This window comes from Xyrauchen texanus, chromosome 3 (assembly GCF_025860055.1).
Source record: "Xyrauchen texanus isolate HMW12.3.18 chromosome 3, RBS_HiC_50CHRs, whole genome shotgun sequence".
NCBI lineage: Eukaryota > Metazoa > Chordata > Actinopteri > Cypriniformes > Catostomidae > Xyrauchen > Xyrauchen texanus.
The window spans coordinates 55,396,414-55,418,559 of NC_068278.1; the positions used below are offsets into that span (position 1 = coordinate 55,396,414).

The following is a 22,146-nucleotide window of genomic DNA, read 5'->3' on the forward strand; positions in this document are numbered from 1 at the left end:
TACATAACCGTCAGACAATCTTTTCTTATCCAAGTGAGCTGTAATAAGTTCTCAGTAGATGCCGGTAATTCACTATTTTTGTTTGTGATCTGCCATTACAAAATAAGAAGACAACGCTGCCTGATTCTGATCAGTAGACAGAAATATGCTGCCAGATCGTCTGGCGTTTTGCCGGTAAAAGTTTGGCTTCTACACAATAAGGAAGGCTATTAGTTATAATCTGACCAACATGATGTAGCATTTGGTCATGCTACACCGCTACTTGCTGGAAAAAGTAGTTTGCTACTGGAAAATCTACTGAAAAATGTATTTAAGTTAGCAGCATCGCTACATGTAGTTAGCTACTCCCCAACACTGAAAACAAGTCTCCATATAGGTTGCACATTCATTGCATAAGTCTCCTAAACTCTAATCATCCACAATATACATTTTCTGGTAGACTGTAGCTAACCGCTTTGTTACAGCAATCGTGAAGCTGGGTTTATGATTCACGTCAAGGTGTCAATGTCAGCGTTGTGTACCGCTTTGAACTAACTATGAAAGTGCTTTCATCTCATTCTGTGTTTTAGGTAAGATTTGCTGTACATAGATTCAGAATTTATAATGTATATTTTTATTTTAACATGGTTGGCAGTGAATGGATGATGCTGTCCATTACTTTGAATCAGAATTATTTATGCTAATTTATGATGTAATGTCTGTAACGTCTGAAAAACCTGAATAACCAACACTCCTGGAAACATAATAAGCAATTCTAAGACTTTCTACAGCTTGGTATTATTTAGAATTTCATAACTTAGTCCCGCTATCCACATATGTGGGCATCAATTTTTAGGAAAAATCTTTGGTCTATAAATAAAGATTGTAAGCCCCGTTCAGACCGAACATGCTGTTGCACTAAAAACGTTGGATGCAATGTAATAAATATATAAGAATACAGATGTCTTAAGACATGTTAAAAATACTTAAAAAAAAAAAAAAAAAAAAACATTTTAAAAGCCTTTAACTTGACATAGGTTGTTTCTCAATGCTAAAAACACAGAAAAAGGACTTATGTTCTTTGAAGACACGTCTTGCCAAGCCATCTTGGAAGAATGAACTCGGAAGTACAGGATACGTAGAACACATCTATTGCAAGCTTTGAGGTGTGCTGCAATATTCCTGTTGTGCAAATTGATCATCTCAGCACATTTGATACCGGTAGTGACAGCATTATTATCATCACGCCAGTGAAATTTTGCAGGAGTGACACGTTGAAAGAAAAAAGTCTGTTACACTCGTTTCCTCCATGTGTTTATTACTTTATTAAAATGATGCCCAACAAAACAATAAATGTTGACAGAGTATGACGACTTTCACAAGTTGTCAGACATTTGCAAGCTTACACCGGGAAACTCTTGAGGGAAAACACTACGGTAAATGTCCTTTGTCTACCACAGTAGTTCCACTATGACGTCTGAGGCGTCAAATGGGTTCTTGCTCAACAGTCACCATCTGATGCATCCTTGATATTTGGCCTGATCGGGTTAATTGTATGCATTCTCTGTACTTGCATTCTTGAGTAATGGAATTTAAGTACGGCAGCGGATGATGACGTCGAACGGGTCCACAAGAACGTAAGAACACATAAGAATGTAGATCGAGAAACCGCCATAGCGTCTGAAAAACATGACGCTAAGTGAGAGACGATGCGCAACTGTCAAAGATGACACAGGTTGAAAAATAGTCTCACAATGTTAGACAACAAATGTAAAATATAAAAGCCTGATTAGGCCTTTATTTGTTCTCTGGCTATAAGCACCAGCATCTAAAAACTTTATTTGGATTAATAGATAAGTGAAGAGTCAAAATAAATGTGTCCTTACAGTGATTGTGTGCATGCAGAATTTAATCTCCCTTTAAAGTTGATGTAATTTCCACGCCACTAGCGCCACCAACCAGATTTGCAAAAATAAACACTGTTTTCAAAACAGATATCCGAATACACCCCCCTTCTGCCATTAAATGAACAAACAGATAGTCCCTGCCCATAACTCATGCCATTAGACGAGTCAATATTATTGTCTCTGTTAAGATGGCTCGCTCAAAACAAACACGGGAATTTTTATAGCACCACAGAGACACAGTGTTTAGTTTTTAAGAAAATAACCTATGAATTACTTTTTGCTGTCTCTGCATATTAAGCTGGTTAAGGAGCAAGTATTATAAAACTGAAAAGTTAAAGCTTGACGAAATGTTCTGGGTTTAAAACATGTTAAGTGTTAATTATAGCATCTGAATCATTTGTAACATGCTGTTGATTTTGAGCCCTTCTTAAGTGCACGTTATTCTAAAGACTTTTTAAAGAGTAAAGACACATGACTATGGCGACTATGGTGAAAAATAGTATGTGGTTCATTACACGTGTTGTGGCAGTTCCGATGTGGAACGTCCACTGAGTGGCGCTACAAGAGAGTTAAACCTCATTCAGAACAGACTCTCCTAAACTTTTAAATTATCCCATAGTGTCACAAAAAGCAAATATGAGATGAAAAATGCAATTGCTGTGGAATCCACGTCATTTTGTGGTGCTTCTATGACACTTTCGACTTGTGTGAACCAGCATGCACCGGGTCCTTTTCATCGTAAGTGCAAAGCTTCATCAGTTGAGCTACCCCGCAATTTGATCACATATGATCGCAATATATGATCTAAATATAGTTGTTTATGTAACGCAAATGTTAAAATGCATTTCAAAACGCCTTCCAAGTCACACGCTATAGTAAAATTGTGTTGATGTCATTAGCATTGTGCGAGAAACAGGATGAAAAGTGTTTATGAACTGATTATCTGCTGTTTTACTCGTGATTTGTGTGAAAGTGAAAAAAATTCATTATTGTCATAGCGTCTCTAGTGTTTAATTCACAAGGAAACTGCCGCAATATATTCAACACACCACGTAAACATTATTTTGATCATTCAGCAAAAATGTAGGTATAGTAATGTGTTTCTATGAGACCAGGTTGAAAATGATCATGAACCAAAACTAACATTTTAAAATGGTCTGCATTTATATAGCGCTTTTTTTTTAACCTTAGAGGTTACCGAAGCGCTTTATACTGTGACATACACACACACACCAATGTCCGCAGAGCTGCCATGCAAGGCACTAGCCTGCCACTGGGAGCAACTTGGGGTTCAGTGTCTTGCCCAAGGACACTTCGGCATGTGGAGTCATGTGGGCCGGGAATCAAACCTCCAACCCTGCGATTAGCAGCCGACCCGCTCTACCACCTGAGCCACAGCCACCCCAACCAATTTTAAGTAGACATTAGGAGAAAAAAAGCCATGAAAGTGTAGACTATCTCCCATTTAAAGTCTTTTCAGAGACACCTCAAAAAATAACACAGAGGCAGCAGGAGCGTTTGTGTTTTTTGAGCGGCTCCTGCACCGCTTGAGGCGTGTCCATGACTGAGCCCTGCGCTTTACACAAAGAGTGAGAGGAGCCTGAGGAGATGGATTGGAGTCTCCCACACACAAGCTCGGCTGCGGTCCCATCCATAGTAGAAACATCTGTCACTGTCCGTTCCCTAAGGGACGTATCATCATCATCCTCATCAATTAGCACCACATCTGCGCTAACGCCTACCTGGATGCACGGAGCGGTCAGAACATCCTCCGAGCTCTCCAGTTTACTGGAGTCAATAAAACCCATGAGAGAAGACTTGTCCATGTCCAATGATGCAATTATAAGACTATCCTCAGCCTTGTGGTGCAGATATTGCATGATTTTGGTCAAACACTTCATATATTACATGTGTGTTTATTCGTAGCTGTCTCCGTTATACCATTGGCCGAGACCTCTGTTGGATTTGTTTTTCTTCCAATATCCGTGTGTTTCTGGAGGTCTGTTTGTTCCTCTAAAGTCAGTTCTGGTTCAAATATGGTCTGCTGTTGATCCCTGTAAAGATTCCCAGCCTTTTGAGATTTGTTCATCATACACTTTTGTTTCTTTACACAGGTTGACTTGCTCCCAGAGCCTAGCAGAGTGAAAAAAAGGATGCATGTGGCAATAAACGTAGCTAATTTATTGTTATGTAGATTTGTTACTCGCCAAACTTTAATACTTTAGGGTTAAGGGTTTGTTCAAATCCCTTACTTTTTGTATGAGCAATAGTAAAAGTAAATGTGTTTAAGAATGTAATTTACAATCTGAATTTAAAAAGTAACCATTTTTATTGCTACAACACAAGATCAATACTAATACGGTTCCTCCATTGATAACATATGATAACACTTACTTTTTAGTTTTTTATTTAAAGTATCAGATCCATTCATACTCACCAGAGTTAGCGTTGTCTTTGGAGACCATGGCAAGTCCTAGCACATCTGGTTCAAGACACAGGTCACATCTGTACTGTAGATAAAAAAAAAAGAAACCAAATCTCCTCTAAATCCCCTCAGGATTCAGGATTATGCCAAAGGAATTAAACTTCTGCCTCTCAGCTACAAGACTAACACCTCAAATCCTTTTCATAATAGTACCCAGCACATTAATGCTCCAGATATTGCATGCAAACCCTGACTTGTTTGACATCTGTAAGGAAGTAATGCAAAATGTACAGACACGCAGGCACTAAACCTGAAACACAGAAAGATGATGAAAAAAATAGGGGGTGGTCAGTTTTTGCTCTACACTGGATGAATAAAGATGTGAATACTTTAAAAGCAACAAAAATAACTCCAAATCCCCAAGAGACTCTGAGACATTTTCAGAGGAAGAAACACATTCTACAGTATCTGGTGCTCAGCCGGCACTTGTGAGGAACACAGAACAAGCACAAATGGATGGATGGATTTAAAGGATTTTGGCACAAACTATTCAATAAATTACACAATTTAGCCTACTTCTCTTAAAAATGTCATATTTAAATCTTCAAACAAGCAATATTGAACTTAAACATTAATTCATCCGTTGATCACAGCAGCAATTCTGTTCCAAATGCTCCAAGCACACCGAGTACACACGACTGCACACTACACATGACAGAATCAGGGCTTTATAAATTAATGATATTAGGCTACAGTCAAGAGTTCTCTACACAACAGTCCTACATAAGGCTTTTTATATGCATATAAATAATAAATCATTTACACTGTACAGCTTGCGTTTCAGCAAGCAATTGAAATAAAAAACCTCTAACCCAAATGCACTAAAATACCATTATACTGTAAATACTCTTTAAACTCTCCACATCAAGCCAAACTAAAAATATCAGAATAATCAAACACAGTTTATCAGCAACCTTATTACACTAATAAACGTATACATTATGTGTAGAGGATTAGTATCTTATGTTGTATGATGAAGACTGTTATAACCATATTATAACATTTCCAAAGTTAAGTGGTCTTAAGTAAAAGCTGATAAGGAGAGAAAGATAGAGAGAAAGATAGATAGATAGATAGAGAGAGAGAGAGAGAGAGAGAGAGAGAGACCAAACTAAAAATATCTGAAAAATCGAAGTTTATCAGCAAACTTATTACACTAATAAATGTATACATTGTGTATGGATGGATGGATGGATGGATGGATGGATGGATAGCTTTGCTTTAAAAAAATACCAATAGAAGGCACAAAGCATTAATAAGGACAGCTACATTTACGTTTTGGTTTACAGGTTTTTCTGATCAAATCAAGTGTTCAATATGTGATATATACACTACCATTCAAAAGTTTAGGGTCACTTTTTCTTTTTTTTCCCTTCACATTTTAGAATAATGCTAGAATCAAAACTATGGAATAACAGAAATGGAAATATAGGAATTATGTTGTGACTAAACAAAATCCAAAATAAATCAAAACTGTGTTATATTTTAGCGTCTTCAAAGTAGTCACCCTTTGCCTAGAATTTGCAGACATGAACTCCTGACATTTTCTCAAGCAACTTCTTGAGGTATCACCCCGGGATGCTTTTTAAACAGTATTGAAGGAGTTCCCATCTATGTTGGGCACTTATTGGCTGCTTTTATTCATCAATTTCAAAAACTTTTTTTTTTTTTTTTTATAAAAATTTAGTTTTGTTATGAAATAAAAGAATATGGTGATTAATTTTGTTTTTGTAATTTCTGAAAAGGAAAAAAAAGTGGAAAAAGGATGGCATTTTATTAATACTTTACATTATGCTAGTATTTATTTAGGGCCTTTAATTTAGCTATTTTTTTATAACAAATAATAGCATTATCTATCTATCTACAGTGGCAAGAAAAACAAACAAACACGTCAACAAAAGCTAATTAGAGGAGCTAGCAAACCTGGCATCTGACCAAGAATTGTTGCTTTGCATAAAGCTGGAAAGGGTTACAAAGTTATCTTGAAGACCTTGTCCACAGTTAGTCTATAAATGTAGACAATTTAGTACTGTGGCTACTCTCCCTAGAAGTGCCGTCCAGTAAAGATGACTCAAAGGGCACACCGCAGAATGCTCAATAAGGTCAAAATACTAGATTGGCAGCTAAAGAGTTGAAGGAATCATTGAAACAGGTTAACATCTCTGTTCATGAGTCTACTATAAGTAAAACATTAAACAGTCATGGGGTCCATGGCAGGACACCACGAAAGAAGCCACTGCTTTCCAACAAAAACATTGCTTTGTGTCTGAAGTTTGCCAAAGACCACCTTGACACTCCACAACACTGCTGGGAAAATGCTTTGTGTACTGATAAATCTAACGTTACATTTTTTGGAAAAGAACACGCAGCACTACATATGTGTAAAAAGGGCACCAAATACCAACATCTTCCCAACGGTGAAGTACAGTTAAGGGAGTATCATGATTTGGGGCTCCTTTGCTGCTTCGGGGTCAGGACCCCTTGCCATTATTGATGGAAAAAATAATTCCCAAGTTTATCACAGGATAATGTCAGGGTGGCTGTGTGCTAGCATTTTTACTGTAAATCTCCAATTTCACTTTCACATTCTGAAAGTGAAATTGGAGATATAAGGTAAAAAAAAAAAAAGGATTGATATATTGATCTGTTTCTTGCCCAAAGTGATTGCATCACTTCAGAAGACATATATTAAACCACTGTGGTTGTATGGATTACTTTTATGCATAGGCGGAAATCGCGGGGGGGTCGGGGGGGTCAGGACCCCCCCTATCTGAGGGTTGTCCCCCCCTAAAATATCATTAAAATATGTGTATTGTAAATAATATACATTTACAATACACATATTTTAGAATGATGTATTCTTAAAATAATTGTTTAAGAAATAAAATAATACAAATGCAAACGGGGCAACAACAAAAAACCCCTTGGTGTCCCCTTCAAAAATTGCTCTTGAGAATTGTTATGTTTATTGTCCCCCCCAACATTTTGATGAGATTTTCGCCCCTGCTTTTATGCTGACTTTTAGTGACTTTTGGAGCTTCAAAGTTCTGGTCACCATTCACTTGCATTGTTTGGACCTACATAGCTGAAATATTCTTCTAATAATCTTAATTTGTGTTCTGCAGAAGAAAGAAAGTCATTCACATGTGGGATGGAATGAAAGTGAGTAAATTATGAGAATTTTTTTTTGGGATGAACATGACTTTAATGTTCATGCACGTGAGCACATTGTTATTCATATTTATTCTGATGTCTAATATTACAGATTTTGTTCGTAATGCTTTTCCATCTGGATTGTGTAAATATAGGCCTATTATCAGTTATATAACATATTTTTTATTTTGCAGGAAAATGTATTTTGTCAAATATAATAATGGAATTTCTTATTATAATCCTAATGGGATTAAATAAATGTCCAATAAGAGCCAAATGGATAACCTGATATTTGAAATAATAAACTGAAATGGGTATTTATTTTTATCCAGTAGCATATTACTTGATTCTGATTGGGTTCTTAAAGGATTCTTATTTTATAACTTTGGGATTGATTCCATATTATGATAGAAATTTCATTGGTGACAAGGATTTTAGGATATCTTGACAAGTGTTCTGCTTGACCCTTTGTGCTGGAAAAGGCAATAGAAGAAAACTTTACTTAAAGGGCTCAGTTTAAATCTGTCTGAGCACACAGTCATGGCGAGTAATCTGGAGAAGATAAACTCACGGTAGCATAAGGGAATATCTCTAAAAACACTGTCAGGATAGTCCCATCCATAACCCACAACACTGCAGCACCTCTGCAAATACACAGCATCATACCTACACAAAACAATCACATGAGTGTATAGATGTTGACAAAAGGGCAATTGCTAACATCGATGTTTTAATAACAACATGTTTACCACAAAATTAACTTCCGACTTTCTCACTTACTTTCTTTAAACAAAGGAAAATTCTGGGTTATAGCGAGCCACTTACAATGGAAGTGAACGGGGCCAATCCGTAAACGTTAAAATATTTTAAAAGTATAGACACAAGATGTAAACAATTTTAGTGTGATAAAAAACCTTACCAACCTTTTCTATGTAATGTTACATCCAATTTTACAACTTTGTTGCTAGGATGACATAACGCTGGTAAACCTTAAAATTACCGTTAAAATAATAATGTATGAATTACATTTACATCTCAAATAAGAGTTTTAACAGAAGTATAAATGTATGTGCTTATATAAAACTATAAGCATCACATTTCTGCCTTTAAACCCTCCACAAATTGGCCCCATTCACTTCCATTGTAAGTGTCATTGTAAGTGTAACCTCCATTCATGCTTTGTTTTTTGTTTTGTTTTTTTTTTCAAAAAAAAAAGGACAAATCAAAATGATTTGTGGTAAACAACATTATGCCAAATGATGTCTATTGAGCTTAACTTGTACTGAACCCCGAATATTCCTTTAAATAATATACATGCAAGCAATACAGACGTAAATCAACCATATACAGTTGAAGTCTACATACACTTAGGTTGAAGTCATTAAAACTATTTTTTAACCACTATACAGATTTAATATTAGCAAACTATAGTTTTGGCAAGTTATTTAGGACATCTACTTTGTGCATGACATAAGTTATTTTTCCAGCAATTGTTTACAGACAGATTGTTTCAGTTTTGATTGATTATATCACAATTCCAGTGGGTCAGATGTTTACATACACTAAGTTTACTGTGCCTTTAAGCAGCTTGGAAAATTCCATAAAATTATGTCAAGGCTTTAGACAATTAGCCAATTAACTTCTGATAGGAGCTGTATTGAATTGGAGGTGTACCTGTGGATTTATTCTAAGGCCTACATTTAAACTCAGTGCCTCTTTGCTTGATGTCATGGGGAAAATCAAAAGAAATCAGCCAAGACCTCAGAAACAAATTGTGGACATCCACAAGTCCTTGGGAGCAATTTTCAAATACCTGAAGGTACCACGTTCATCTGTACAAACAATAGTACACAAGTATAAACAACATGGGACCATGCAGGCATCATACTGCTAATGAAGGAGACACATTCTAGAGATGAATGTAGTTTGGTGCAAAAAGTGCAAATCGATCCTAGAACAACAGCAAAGGACCTTGTGAAGATGCTGGAGGAAACAGGTAGACAAGTATCTATATCCACAGTAAAACGAGTCCTATATCAACATAACCTGAAAGGCTGCTCAGCAAGGAAGAACGCATTGCTCCAAAACCGCAATAACTAAAAACAGACTTGCAGTTTGCAAGTGCACATGGGGACAAAGTTCTTACTTTTTGGAGAAAGTTCCTCTGGTCTAATGAAACAAAAACAAAAATGTAACTGTTTGGCCACAATGACCATCGTTATGTTTGGAGGAAAAAGGGTGAGGCTTGCAAACCGAAGAACGTCATCCCAACTGTGAAGCATGGGGGTGGCAGCATCATGTTGTGGGGGTGCTTTGCTGCAGGAGGGACTGGTGCACTTCACAAAATAAATGGCATCATGAGGAAGGAAAATTATGTGGATAAATTGAAGCAACATCTCGAGATGTCAGCCAGGAAGTTAAAGATCAGTCACAAATGGGTCTTCAAAATGGACAATGACCCCAAGTATACTTCCAACGTTGTGGCAAAATGGCTTAAGGACAGCAAAGTCAAGGTATTGGAGTGGCCATCACAAAGCCCTCACCTAAAAAACTAAATTTGTGGGCAGAACTGAAAAAGCGTGTGAGAGCAAAGAGGCCTACAAACCTGACCCAGTTACACCAGTTCTGTCTGGAGGAATGGGCCAAAATTCCAGCAACTTATTGTGAGACGCTTGTGGAAGACTACCCAAAACATTGACCCCAGGTAAACAATTTAAAGGCATATGAACAAAGTGTATGTAAACTTCTGACCCACTGGGAATGTGATGAAAGAAATAAAAGCTGAAATAAATAATTCTCTCGGCTATTATTCTGACCTTTCATATTCTTAAAATAAAGTAGTGATCCTAACTGACCTAAGACAGGGAAAGTTTTCTACGATTAAATGTCAGGAACTGTGAAAAAATGTGATTGAATGTATGTAAACTTCTGACTTCAACTGTAAATTAAATTCAAGTATAAGTCAACTTACCTACAGTTAATTAAAGTGAAAACAAGCTTGTTGTTTGCGTCTTTGTCCTCGTTTTTTGAGTAAAGATTCATAAATGTATCTGGTCATAAGATAAAAGGAACTTGGCAGAAATATTTTGGGGTCAAAAACTGTTTGTTTTATAAATAATGTGTGAGAGATGTAAAAGAGTGAATGGAAGAGGTAAATCATAATTACATCTGACACAGCAGCACAAAATGTGCTAAACTGATCCATATTCCTGTTGATACCATATACATTAATTAGGTGCACTTTTCCTCATTCAAAAACTTCTAATGAAAATAATAGTAATTTTGAAACATATGTATAGAATCATGACCACTCACATTAAAATGTCTTGTATGACTCCAGTCATACGAGTAACCTTATAAAAGCTATTTTATTCTACATGGAGAGGGTCCACACATGGGGGCGGCCATGTTAGAATCATTTACATTTATGCATTTGGCAGACGCTTTTATCCAAAGTGACATACAGTGCACTTATTACAGGGACAATCCCCCCGGAGCAACCTGGAGTTAAGTGCCTTGCTCAAGGACACAATGGTGGTGGCTGTGGGGCTCGAACCAGCGTCCTTCTGATTACCAGATTACCAGTTATGTGCTTGGACCACTACACCACCACCACCACAGCTCACAAGAATCACATGACCAGCAAAATACAACTGGCTTAATCTCAGTAACGCCTTGATATTGGCCACTTTTACTCTTGGATTAAATTATTCATGGCTGAACGTGAATATAGAATATCTACAATGGCATCTGAAACTGAAAACTATTGATTTTGAATTATGCTTCATCCACACCACTAGGTGTCACTGTAGGTCCAAGATAACACAAATGCAAAAGTTAATGAGTGCATCTTTAAATAAGGCCGGGTTATTAGTTCAGAGCAATATTTTAATTTTAATTGAGTAAAATAAATTAAGAAAGCATTATGTTGTATGATTAGAAATATCTAATTATCAATATAATCAAATTATATTAGTTCTATTACATTAAAAAATATGTATTGGTCCATCAGTTAACTAAGCTATTTAATAAATCAATAAAATACTTATAATAGATTGTCCATGACTGGAACCCTGCTGTGAAAATAACATAGTTGAGGGGTCACTCAGTGTAGTGTCCATGTATTTTCAGCCAAATAACACCAACAGGACAATGAATACCAAGTTCACATTTAAGGGCGCTGCAAAACAAAAATTTTAAATAGGCAATTTTATTGTCATCTTGGCTATTTAAACACTAAATTCAATAACCTTCCCAACAATACAAGTAGCCCTTTGACAGTTTTTACATATCTCCTATTAACCCATGTTACATTTATTTATGTATCACCAGACATAATAATACAATTTTATAATTACTCGTGTGTGAGAAAGTAAACTTCCTCCAGAAATAGCGAAAATGTAATAATCTTTACCTTATTCATAGAGAGACAGTTCACCCAAAAAAAATTAAATATGTCATCAGTTACTCACCCTTGTGTTGTTCCAAACCCAAACGTCTTTCTTTCTTCCATGAAATACAAAAGGAGAATTTAAGCAGAATGACAGCCTCTGTTTATGGTAAAAAGGATACATTAAAAAGTGAAAGGTGACTGGGACTAACATAATGCCTAATATCGCCTTTTGTGTTCAGAGGAGGAAAGTCTTGTATTAACTAGCTAATAAAATACATTATATTATCAAAATCAAATAAAGTGTATATTGTCATTTGGCAATTAAATACTCATTAGAATATTCAATATACAATATTACTCTGTAAAGGGATCAATGGAAAGGAGGAGGCGAGAACCGGCTTTTCAATATAAATAACAGTTTTAATGATCAACTTAAAAGACAACATAAACACACACATGAGGGACAAGTCCGTAAACGATCTCTCTCTCCCGCACTCATTGATGCAGAGATCTACTTTTATATTTAATTTAATCACTGAGAAGGTTTACCTGCAAAGTAGCACCAAACATCACAAGCAGCCTCAAGAATGGACACAGTGTAGCTGTATAACACTTTTCCTTGAGCAGAATATTGGACTATAGATCGTTAAGTTTGTTCAAAGGGGAAAGCACGCTCACGTGCATGGTTGCCAGATTGCACCAAATAAGTATTACATTAGGCGGAATATTTCCAATTTGTGCAAGTATAAATCTCAAGTGTTGCGTCTCTTATCTGGCAACCCTGAGTATGTTAAAGTCCCTGTAAAGTCAAAATTAAGTATGTGTTCTGAGTTTGTCATATCACAGAAAAATGTGTTATTAGCCACCCAGCCAAATTTGAATGATAAAAAAAGTCGGCAAGTACATAAAATAAGCTATCAAAATCTTGAAAAAATGAGCAATGGTCTCTGCTCTCAAACGCTGGGGGCGTGTCCGCTGGCTGCGCTGAAACCACGCCCACTCGCGGGAAAGCTGCCGTCGCCACACACACTCAACTGTCACCGCTACAGCCGGAATGGATGCTCCTAGCAGTTTATTAGGTTTTACCAAGCCATATATGTTTGAGCCTCCAGAGCCTGAATCTGATTCAGAGGACATTGACCAAGAAAGTCAACATCGTCCCCCTCGTTCTGCAACAGAATGGTAAGATTTTGCTCTCCCTTGTATGTGATCGTTTTTAGGAAATTTAAATAAGGACACCGATCTGTTTCGTGACATGATCGCATCCAGGTAGTACGCATTTCTGTGCCGAAGGCATAGCTAACTAGCAAACTGTAGGCTGTAGTAACTAATAATAGTACTGACGGTAACTCGCGATTGAGCGCCAAACTGATGCGAATGTGCTCTATTTATATTGTTAGGAGCGGCCAGCCTCAGGGGCTCCAGTGCGTCATCAAGTAGGGGCGTGTCCAGGAGCTCAGGGGCTCCAGTGCGTCATCGAGCCCCCGTTTTAGCCCCGCCCAAAAAAAATCCGGAAAATAGCAATGGTGAAAAACTGTTTAACGGTCTAACTCCACAATTCAGTCCTTCACAGTTCACAGTCTTTGTAATATGTTTTAGCAATACATTTCTAACATTTATAATGTGTTTAGAATTTTTTTTTAGAATTCCCTTTACAGGGACTTTAAACGCTTGTGGAGACGCGTTAGGTCCCAATGCAAGTTAACCGAAATATCCAATAAAAAAAAAAGAAAGAAAGGCTTTTACGATAAATGAGCCGCGGGCCACATTAAACCATGTGGAGGGCCAGATCTGGCCCCCTCGCCCTATGTTGCCCATGTCTTGTCTACATCCTACCATACCTATTTATTAATTTATAATCAAATTAATACAATTATAAATGTTTTGTAATAGTTTAAAAATTATAATAAATAATAATTTTGTTAAGTATGATTATTAAATTTCATCAAATAAATTTAATTATTTAATTTAATGTAATTATAAAATATTGTTAGTAATTAAGTTATTGATTTTATATATATATATATATATATATATATATATATATATATATATATATATTCATATTACAATATAGTATTAATAATAAATATTAGTTGATTAACTTAAAATACTTTTTAATTTAATAAAGTATAAGTTATCATTTTAATTAATAAACAAGCTTAGTATTAAATTGATTGTCAGTATTAAAAACGAGCAATCAATCCTCCGTCATCTGATCAATTACGATGCATCGATGTCAGCTGTTGACGCGATTAAAGCAACAGAGCACGAATTGGGTTGGTTTGTCCAGAACGTTTCTGCAGTCATGTGCATGTTTGTGCTACTACATGTCGCATCATGGGGGATCTTACTGCTTCTGAGAGGTGATTAAACTTCAGTGTGATATATTCCTTAATGATTTGTAATTGTATACATTAAATGAAGTGCTGCTGTAGTTGCTAACCATGATTGGGGCAGATAAATCATTCAGTAGAAGTCAAACTCATTTAAGGCGATTTGTCCTACAAGACTAATGACATATTATTTTTTATCACTACACCCTCCAACAACTTGTTTTCTCAGAATAAATGATTCTATGCATTTTTAGGATGGTACTTTCATGATATTTAAATTCTCATAAGCATTGCCTTCTTTTGCTCCCTTTCTGGTGTGGTATTTTGTATTCTGATTTGCATAATAACACTGAGATGTTTTAGACACTTTGGTATTAACTCAATAGTTGCACTTCAAATAATGCACATACTGTAAAGTTAATGATGCATAAAATGAATGTTCTTGCATATGTTAAAGAACTGCTTTAATTTGTAGTTATCTAATGCATTGCTGTGTGCTCTTCTGTAGCTAAATGTGTGCTGGCAGAAGTTGCATCTGAGCCAGTTCTCTTACGCTGCAGATTGGGTTTCAAACCCTGTAATGATGGATCCGAATGTGTGCTGTACAGTCATGTGTGTGACGGGGACAACGACTGTCCTGATGGCTCTGATGAAGATGAGTGTGCCTCTGTCTGCACCGTAGGTACGTTTAACTTTAGCTCAGTTTCACTCAAAGGTGTTCCCATCAGGGTCTGAAATTAACTTCCGTTGATTTCCAGGGGCACTATTGCCTTTAAAATATCTTCCAACTAGACCAAAAGAATATATCAGATGTTAATATAAGTGAGAGCCTCACATTTTACATTGTTGGAGCATATTTGCTCTGAGCCTCCATTAATTAATGGGGTAATTACACCGATCAGCCACAACATTAAAACCACCTGCCTAATATTGTATAGGTCCCCCTCGTGCTGCCAAAACATTTTTCTCACCACAATTGTACGGAGTGGTTATCTGAGTTACCATAAACTTTGTCAGTTTGAAGCAGTCTGGCCATTCTCTGTTGACCTCTCTCATCAACAAGGTGTTTCATCCACAGAACGGCCCCTCACTAGATGTTTTTTGTTTTTGGCACCACTCTGAGTAAATTCTAGAGACTTTAGTTTGTGAAAATCCCAGGAGATCAGCAGTTACAGAAATACTCAAACCAGCCCGTCACTATTAAGTTGGAAGGCAGTTTTCAAAACTTGCAGTGCCATTTGGCAACGGTGCATTTTAATCGAGAATAAATTTAGTTTTGCCAAATTAGTCAAAGTCTGAAGTAATTATAATTTGCAATAAACCTATTAAAACAAGAATTCTGGTTGGGTTCATTTGTCAGTGTCCACTTGCTGGTTCACTGTATTTATTCTGTTCTCAGGTCAGTTTCAGTGTGCACATGGTAAGAAGTGTATTGAGCGAAGGCAGTTTTGTGACGGTGTGGCTCAGTGTCAGGATCGCTCTGATGAAGTGGATTGCTTCAAGTCAGAGGAGGGCTGTGCTCATCGCTGTGACAACCGCTGCATCCCAGAATCCTTCATCTGTGATGGAGATGCAGACTGTGTGGACGGAAGCGATGAGGACAACTGTGGTAAGACTTTTGGTTTTAAAACGATATTACTGGATTGTAACTCGGCTACTGGAAGTGTACACTATTTTTGCTTGAAAGCAACTAGATCGAAATCGAGGAATATATCGGTTTAACAGATTAATCGGTGTCCAAAGTTACTTTTTTTTGTAGCAAATTTGAATTTCATGCAGTGGACTGCCGGTGCTGAGAAATTTACCGTTTTGTTGAGTTAAAGTTTGGTAAATTTGACAGGTGAATTCGCTGTGTTGACCCATAGGACGTTGCTTGATTTGGCCTTGACCACTGTGTAGGCGGTGCTTCGTACACCGCCACACCAGTGGGGATTTCTTTAAGACTGCAAGGGAAGCTCAGCTTCCCCTATAATGTCAAAAAAATAATGGTCAAATATGTACTATTGTGTAAACAATTTATTGACTAAAAATGCGTTAGAACACGTTCATCTCGAAGACGAGTTCGTTCAGAATCAGCTACATTACATATAGCAGGTCGGCTGACTCGATTTACTTCTCATACATTCCCGTAGTGTCAGTGCATTTCCCTGTTGAAGCCGAGCGTCCATTGACTTCAATGGGGCTGCACTGAACAGTTTTTTTCAGTGCTCCGAAAATAGACGGTCATTGGATAAATGCTGCGATTATGTCCCGCCCACGGACGCTCAGCGTCTCTGGGGGTGAATGAGGAGTGGGCTGGCCCGGACTCCGGGCTTCCGCGTGATGATTGGAGGATCTGTTGAAAGACTGCATCTCCTTTTGATTGACAGCGAATCTGTACTATAAGAAGTCACTGAAGCTATATCGCGCTCAGTCCCATCGCGGATTTCTCAAGTGTAGTCGAAAGACAACCTGCTGCAACCTATTTCTTTATATTTGTTTGGCGAAATTGCTAGTCAATTTGCATAATACATTTCACACAATTATACACCACATTCCTTGTTTTTGTTTTACCAAGTTTAATATATTTTGTTTTAGAGCGTTCGTACGTACGTACATACATGCATGCATACAGTAGGCTAGGCTAGCGTCGTACGGGTGAAACTGCGCACGATGGCAGACGGTGCTAATATTGTCGACCTGATTTTGGCGAAGCCATTTCAAAGTCTTCCTTGCGAGGAAAAAATTAGAATTAAACAGCAGGGCAGATCAACACCTAAGATTGATTTAGTGCAAAAAATAGGGTAAATAAGTTTATAATGTAGGCCGAAAATGAGCTTCCCCTCTTTGAAAGACCAGCAGCCGCCACTGCGCTACACTAAATATATTCACAATGGACAAGGATATCATTTTAGCTTCTTTTTAACTTCACTCTTCCGGAGTATAAAGTGCAGCATTAAAAAGAAGCCCATCTCATCCACCCATGCCGCTTTTGCCCGTGGAATTTCGCCGTGCAAAGGTGAATGTGACCTTTTAGCATTTAGTTCTACAAATAACAGTGGCTTCTAATTCATTTCTTACTCTTGTACATGTATTTTGGACTGATGTATGTGCCAGTCATAGTAAGGAAAGAATAAGAAATTATTCAAATTTTTATCAAATTAAAAAACATCAGTCAATTAATCAGCTATCTGCCTTTTCCCCACCACCTTAGTTATTGGTATTGGCAAAATCCACTATCGGTCGACCTTTATTTTGAAAGCGTCCTCTAGTACTGCATACTTGAGAAAACCATAAGGTTAAGATACTAAAAACGTCAACATGGTATAAATTTCAACAATTTTGCTATCTTCATCCACACGCCCTCTCATCATAAGCATGTTAGCAAGCACGAATGCACAAAAGGGTTCATGGACAGAGCGTTTTGGATTGGCTTGTTTCCTGATTGGCTAAAAATGTGTGGGCTGCTCACCTGGCACACTTGTTGTTTGATGTATACTGAGCCTAGGGCTGACCAAGAGACTGGTTTGATTTCTCCGAGCACCTATTTGAGTTGCATCTGTCAGGCAGTAGAAACCTTTTATGTGGTATTAAAAATATAGAAATTGCTTGCAACACATTTAAAGCGATAGTTCACCCAAAAATGAAAATTCTCTCATCATTAACTTTCCCTCATACCATCACAGATGTGGTTATCTTTGTTTTCTGCAGAAAACACAAACAGGTTTTAAGAAGAATATTTCAGCTCTGCAGGTCCATACAATGCAAGTAAATGGTGACAATACAATGCAAGTAAAAATTTTTTGCCAAGACCTTCAAAGTTCTGGCCACCATTCACTTGCATTGTATGGACCTAGAGAGCCGAGACATTTCTCTAGAAATCTTCGTAGGAGAGGGTAGGGTGAGTAAATAATGCAAAGAAACAATAATTTTCACTGAAGGTTTTATTTGCAATTTCAACGTGTACATGTAGTCTTCATTTACCCTCTCGTCATCTTCACAGATGTTAATCATGATGATGATGATGATGATGGTGAAGAGGAGAAGACTGAGGATATCTCTGAGGACAGTTCTGTAGCTAAAGCACCTCTGCGCTGTTCTCTTGGCTCCAAGTTATGCAGAGATGGAACCGACTGTGTTCTGTACAATCACTTGTGTGATGGAGAGCGGGACTGCAAGGATGGATCCGATGAGGATGAATGTTCCGTGGAGTGCGAATCCAGTAAGGAAATTATGCTAGAATGTTTCAGGCACACATTTTCCTAGTTTCCTCAGTTTTTTTTACAGAATGTAGCATATTGTGTTTTATAACAGGGTATTCTTGAATCTATCGCTACATTATAGGTTTAGGGATTTGAACAAACCCCCTAACCTGTTAAACTTTGACGTGTAACATGTCCCTTACCATTGTGTTATGGACCTGTATAACACTTCAAATTGTTTGCCTAGTATACGTTAAACAGGCATAAAAAATCCAATCGACTTGGATTGAGTATTTGGGTACAAGGGCCAGGTTGTAACAATTAGGGTAAGAAAACCTTTTAGTTATGATTGTAAGCAAATTTTCACCCAAGGGTTTTCTTATCCTAAAGGAATAATTCACCCAAAAATCAACTTTCATTTACTCATCCTCATGCCATCCCAGATGCGTATGACTGTCTTTCTTCAATGCAATAGAATGGGTGCCACATTTAAGCTCCAAAAAGCACATGGCATCATAAAAGTAATCCATACGACTCCAGTGGATTCATTAATGTCTTCTGAAGCGTAACGCTAGGCGTGTGTAAGAAATGGATCAATATGTAACTTTTTGTAAAAAAATAAATAAATGAATAAAATGTTCGCTTCTGGCCAGCTCGTTGATGAAGGTGGAGTTCAAACTGTCTCGCTTGAAGCACTTAAGCCTCCTCTGCATAGATATTCATACATAGATCCCTTATTAGCAGCTGTTCCGCAATATAATATGATGGACCACGATTCCACAAAAAACAGTTTATGCAGAGGTGGGTGGTAGCGTGCTACATTTACTTGAGTAACTTTTTGGAAAAAAAATTTGGAGTATATTTAAAACTTTACACTACTGGTTTTCATTTAATAAGTGTAAATAAATGCATAATTTATTGAGATTTTTGAAAGGGACAAAACTTTACAACAGGGGAACTTTACAGCTGCGCTCTGACACTGGAGTGGAGTCCACCACTGCAGCAGCAGCAAGCGCGTCAAATAAACTTACTTCGATCCACACCATGAAAAAGAGTGGATTCGTCATGAAGTGCCTTCATTTTACACCAAAACAAGTGGATATTTCAAGATTAAAATTGCAGCGTGGAATGTTTTGGTGATTTGATAACACTGGCTTGTCTGTGTCATTGTCATATTAGGGTTATTCTGTAACTATGGGCTCTTATGGACCTTAGTTACATTTTTATCAGTTCATAAATCCATGCAAACATCTGCGTTAAGTGTATTTGCATTCAAACCGATTCAAACAGCTCCCCTTGTTGACCGTTCTAAGATTGCGCTGCAATTGACTTATCCAAACCAGCCGAATGAGGCATCTATGTATGAATATCTATGCTTCTCTTAACACCGTGCTTCTGAATATTTACGTATTTCACACATCAGTTCTATAAACTTGCCACCTCGCTTGAGTCAAGCGAAAGGCTGCATGACTTTGACCCTCGTTTTAAATATTTCTCTGTTCTTTACACTTAGTGTTTTGCTTCAGAAGACATTAATCCACTGGAGTCCTATATGGATTACTTTTATGCTGCCTTTATGTGCTTTTTGGAGCTTCAAAATGTGGCACTCATTCACTTGCATTTTATGGACCTACAGATCTGAGATATTCTTCCAAAATTATTTGTGTTCTGTGGAAGACAGTCATACACATCTGGGATGGCATGAGGGTGATTTTAAATAACGAAATAATTTTTGGGTGATCCATCCCTTTTAAGGGGTTTATTGCAATCAGGCCAAAAATATTAGTGTTTGCAGTGTGCTATTATGACTTGAGCCAGAAAACAGCCACCTACTGTAGGAATGCCCTAGCAACCATCCTGGCAACTGCATAGCAATGGACTACAAAAACACTCCGAACACCATAGCAACACTCTGGTGTTATGGCGGTGCATGCAGCTGCATAAATCTAGTTCGTACAACTACAGTATTTTCCTCTTCCTTAATACCGGTGTTCACAAGGTAATGTTTCTTCCAATCTGTTCAGGTCAGTTTCAGTGTGCACATGGTAAGAAGTGTATTGAGCGAAGGCAGTTTTGTGACGGTGTGGCTCAGTGTCAGGATCGCTCGGATGAAGTGGACTGCTTCAAGTCGGAGGAGGAATGTGCTCATCGCTGTGACAAAAACCGTTGCATCCCAGAATCATTCGTCTGTGATGGAGACGCAGACTGTGCGGACGGCAGCGATGAGGACAACTGTGGTAAGTTTTGAATTCAGTCTTGGCAGCAAGTTTTGGTGACTCATTAGAAGATGATTGTCGGGGGGTGGTGGCATAGTAAAAAAAGTGGTATAACTATCTGGAGACTAATTAAAAGCTGAAATTCTTGACATTTTTCATATAAATAGTTTGTAATCTTTTATTTCTTAAAAATATAATTGAAACGATTATATTTTACAGAAGCCTGAACCGTAAAAGTACGAGCCAAAGTCGTACTTTTATTTTTTATTTTTTTTCTAAAAATGTTTTTCACAAAAAAAAACCAATTCTAAAATGTTACCCCTCTTCAAAAAAAATTCTCTCCAAACAAATGCACGCGTTACCAACCCTGGCCACCAGGTGTCCCTATCCGTGAACATGTAATCTTACGCTTTTAATGCTTTCTCTGTTATAGTTGAATACATGTATTATTTATTTAGGAGTTTGCAAACCTTAATCAAGACAAAATCATGGTACATATTCGTTTGCAATTGTTGGTCTTTCTGAACACTCGTATGCCGTTTCCTCAGTGTTACATGCTGGAAGCAAAGGAATGTTTCGAGGAAAATTGGAAACATGGGGAAATTATTATGTCTGTACTTTTGGAAGTGTTAGGGGTACATCTGGTAATGCTAATATTGTATACCAAAAGATCATTTATAAATTAAATCCTCATGACTGAAAGGGGATGTCATGTGCAGACATTCAAGGAGGAATTTAATTATAATATCTTTTTAATATAACAAGTTGTCTATGCATTTGAAACACATTGTCTACTGCAGAAGTGAAGAGTTCCAGATGAAGAACGTCACATAAATATCCAAATATTAAAATGACAATTATAAGCACAAAACACATAATTTATAAATGCATTGTAGCCTGTATGCATCGTTGACATGTGTAACACCTGGAGTTATTTTTTTGTTTAAAATTGTTGGTCTGTCTAAACATGAGCTAGACAGTTACGCCGACGTAAAATGCTCATCCCAAACAAATTGGTTAGGGGTGAGGAATCGCCTATAATAGGCCTAGTGGGCCAGTTTCTCTTCCCAGTCCGCCCCTGCTGGCCACTTGGTACACACATACAGTGCCCTCAAAACAAGATATTTGCATCCAATGCTAACTCCTATTTATGGTTCACAACGAGCGCATGTACCTCCCTGAGCTTGTTTGTCCCCAAACGCCCTGTTGATTCATGCTATGGCAGTAACGAGCAGGTGTGGTGGAAGAGAGACTCCGCTCGTGCGCGCTTAAAGTGACTGAGCGTGCACAAACAGTCATCAACGTGCGTGTCCAAACTGACCCTGCACTCATATTATATAATGAGTCTTATGATCAGTTTTTTTTTATGCCCAGATTTGTCGTTTACATTATTTTTATCTGTTTGCCGTTTCTTTTCCTCTATAGCGGTTCAGCAGTTTATCAATACTGAGAATTACCATAAAGGCTCTCTTGAAAATGGACGCATCAATTCATAC

General features: G+C 37.4%; 1 protein-coding gene across 1 annotated transcript in view; it reads left to right on the top strand.

The window, feature by feature from the left end:
- The first annotated feature begins 6,437 nt into the window (after window positions 1-6,437).
- lrp13 (low-density lipoprotein receptor related-protein 13) overlaps window positions 6,438-22,146 on the top strand; it is a 33,703-nt gene continuing 17,994 nt past the window's right edge. The window contains exons 1-6 of the mRNA XM_052100131.1: window positions 6,438-6,473; window positions 12,997-13,099; window positions 14,762-14,935; window positions 15,653-15,862; window positions 18,236-18,454; window positions 20,459-20,671. Of these exons, the coding sequence (XP_051956091.1) occupies window positions 6,438-6,473; window positions 12,997-13,099; window positions 14,762-14,935; window positions 15,653-15,862; window positions 18,236-18,454; window positions 20,459-20,671 (955 nt within the window). The remainder of the gene's footprint in view (window positions 6,474-12,996; window positions 13,100-14,761; window positions 14,936-15,652; window positions 15,863-18,235; window positions 18,455-20,458; window positions 20,672-22,146) is intronic.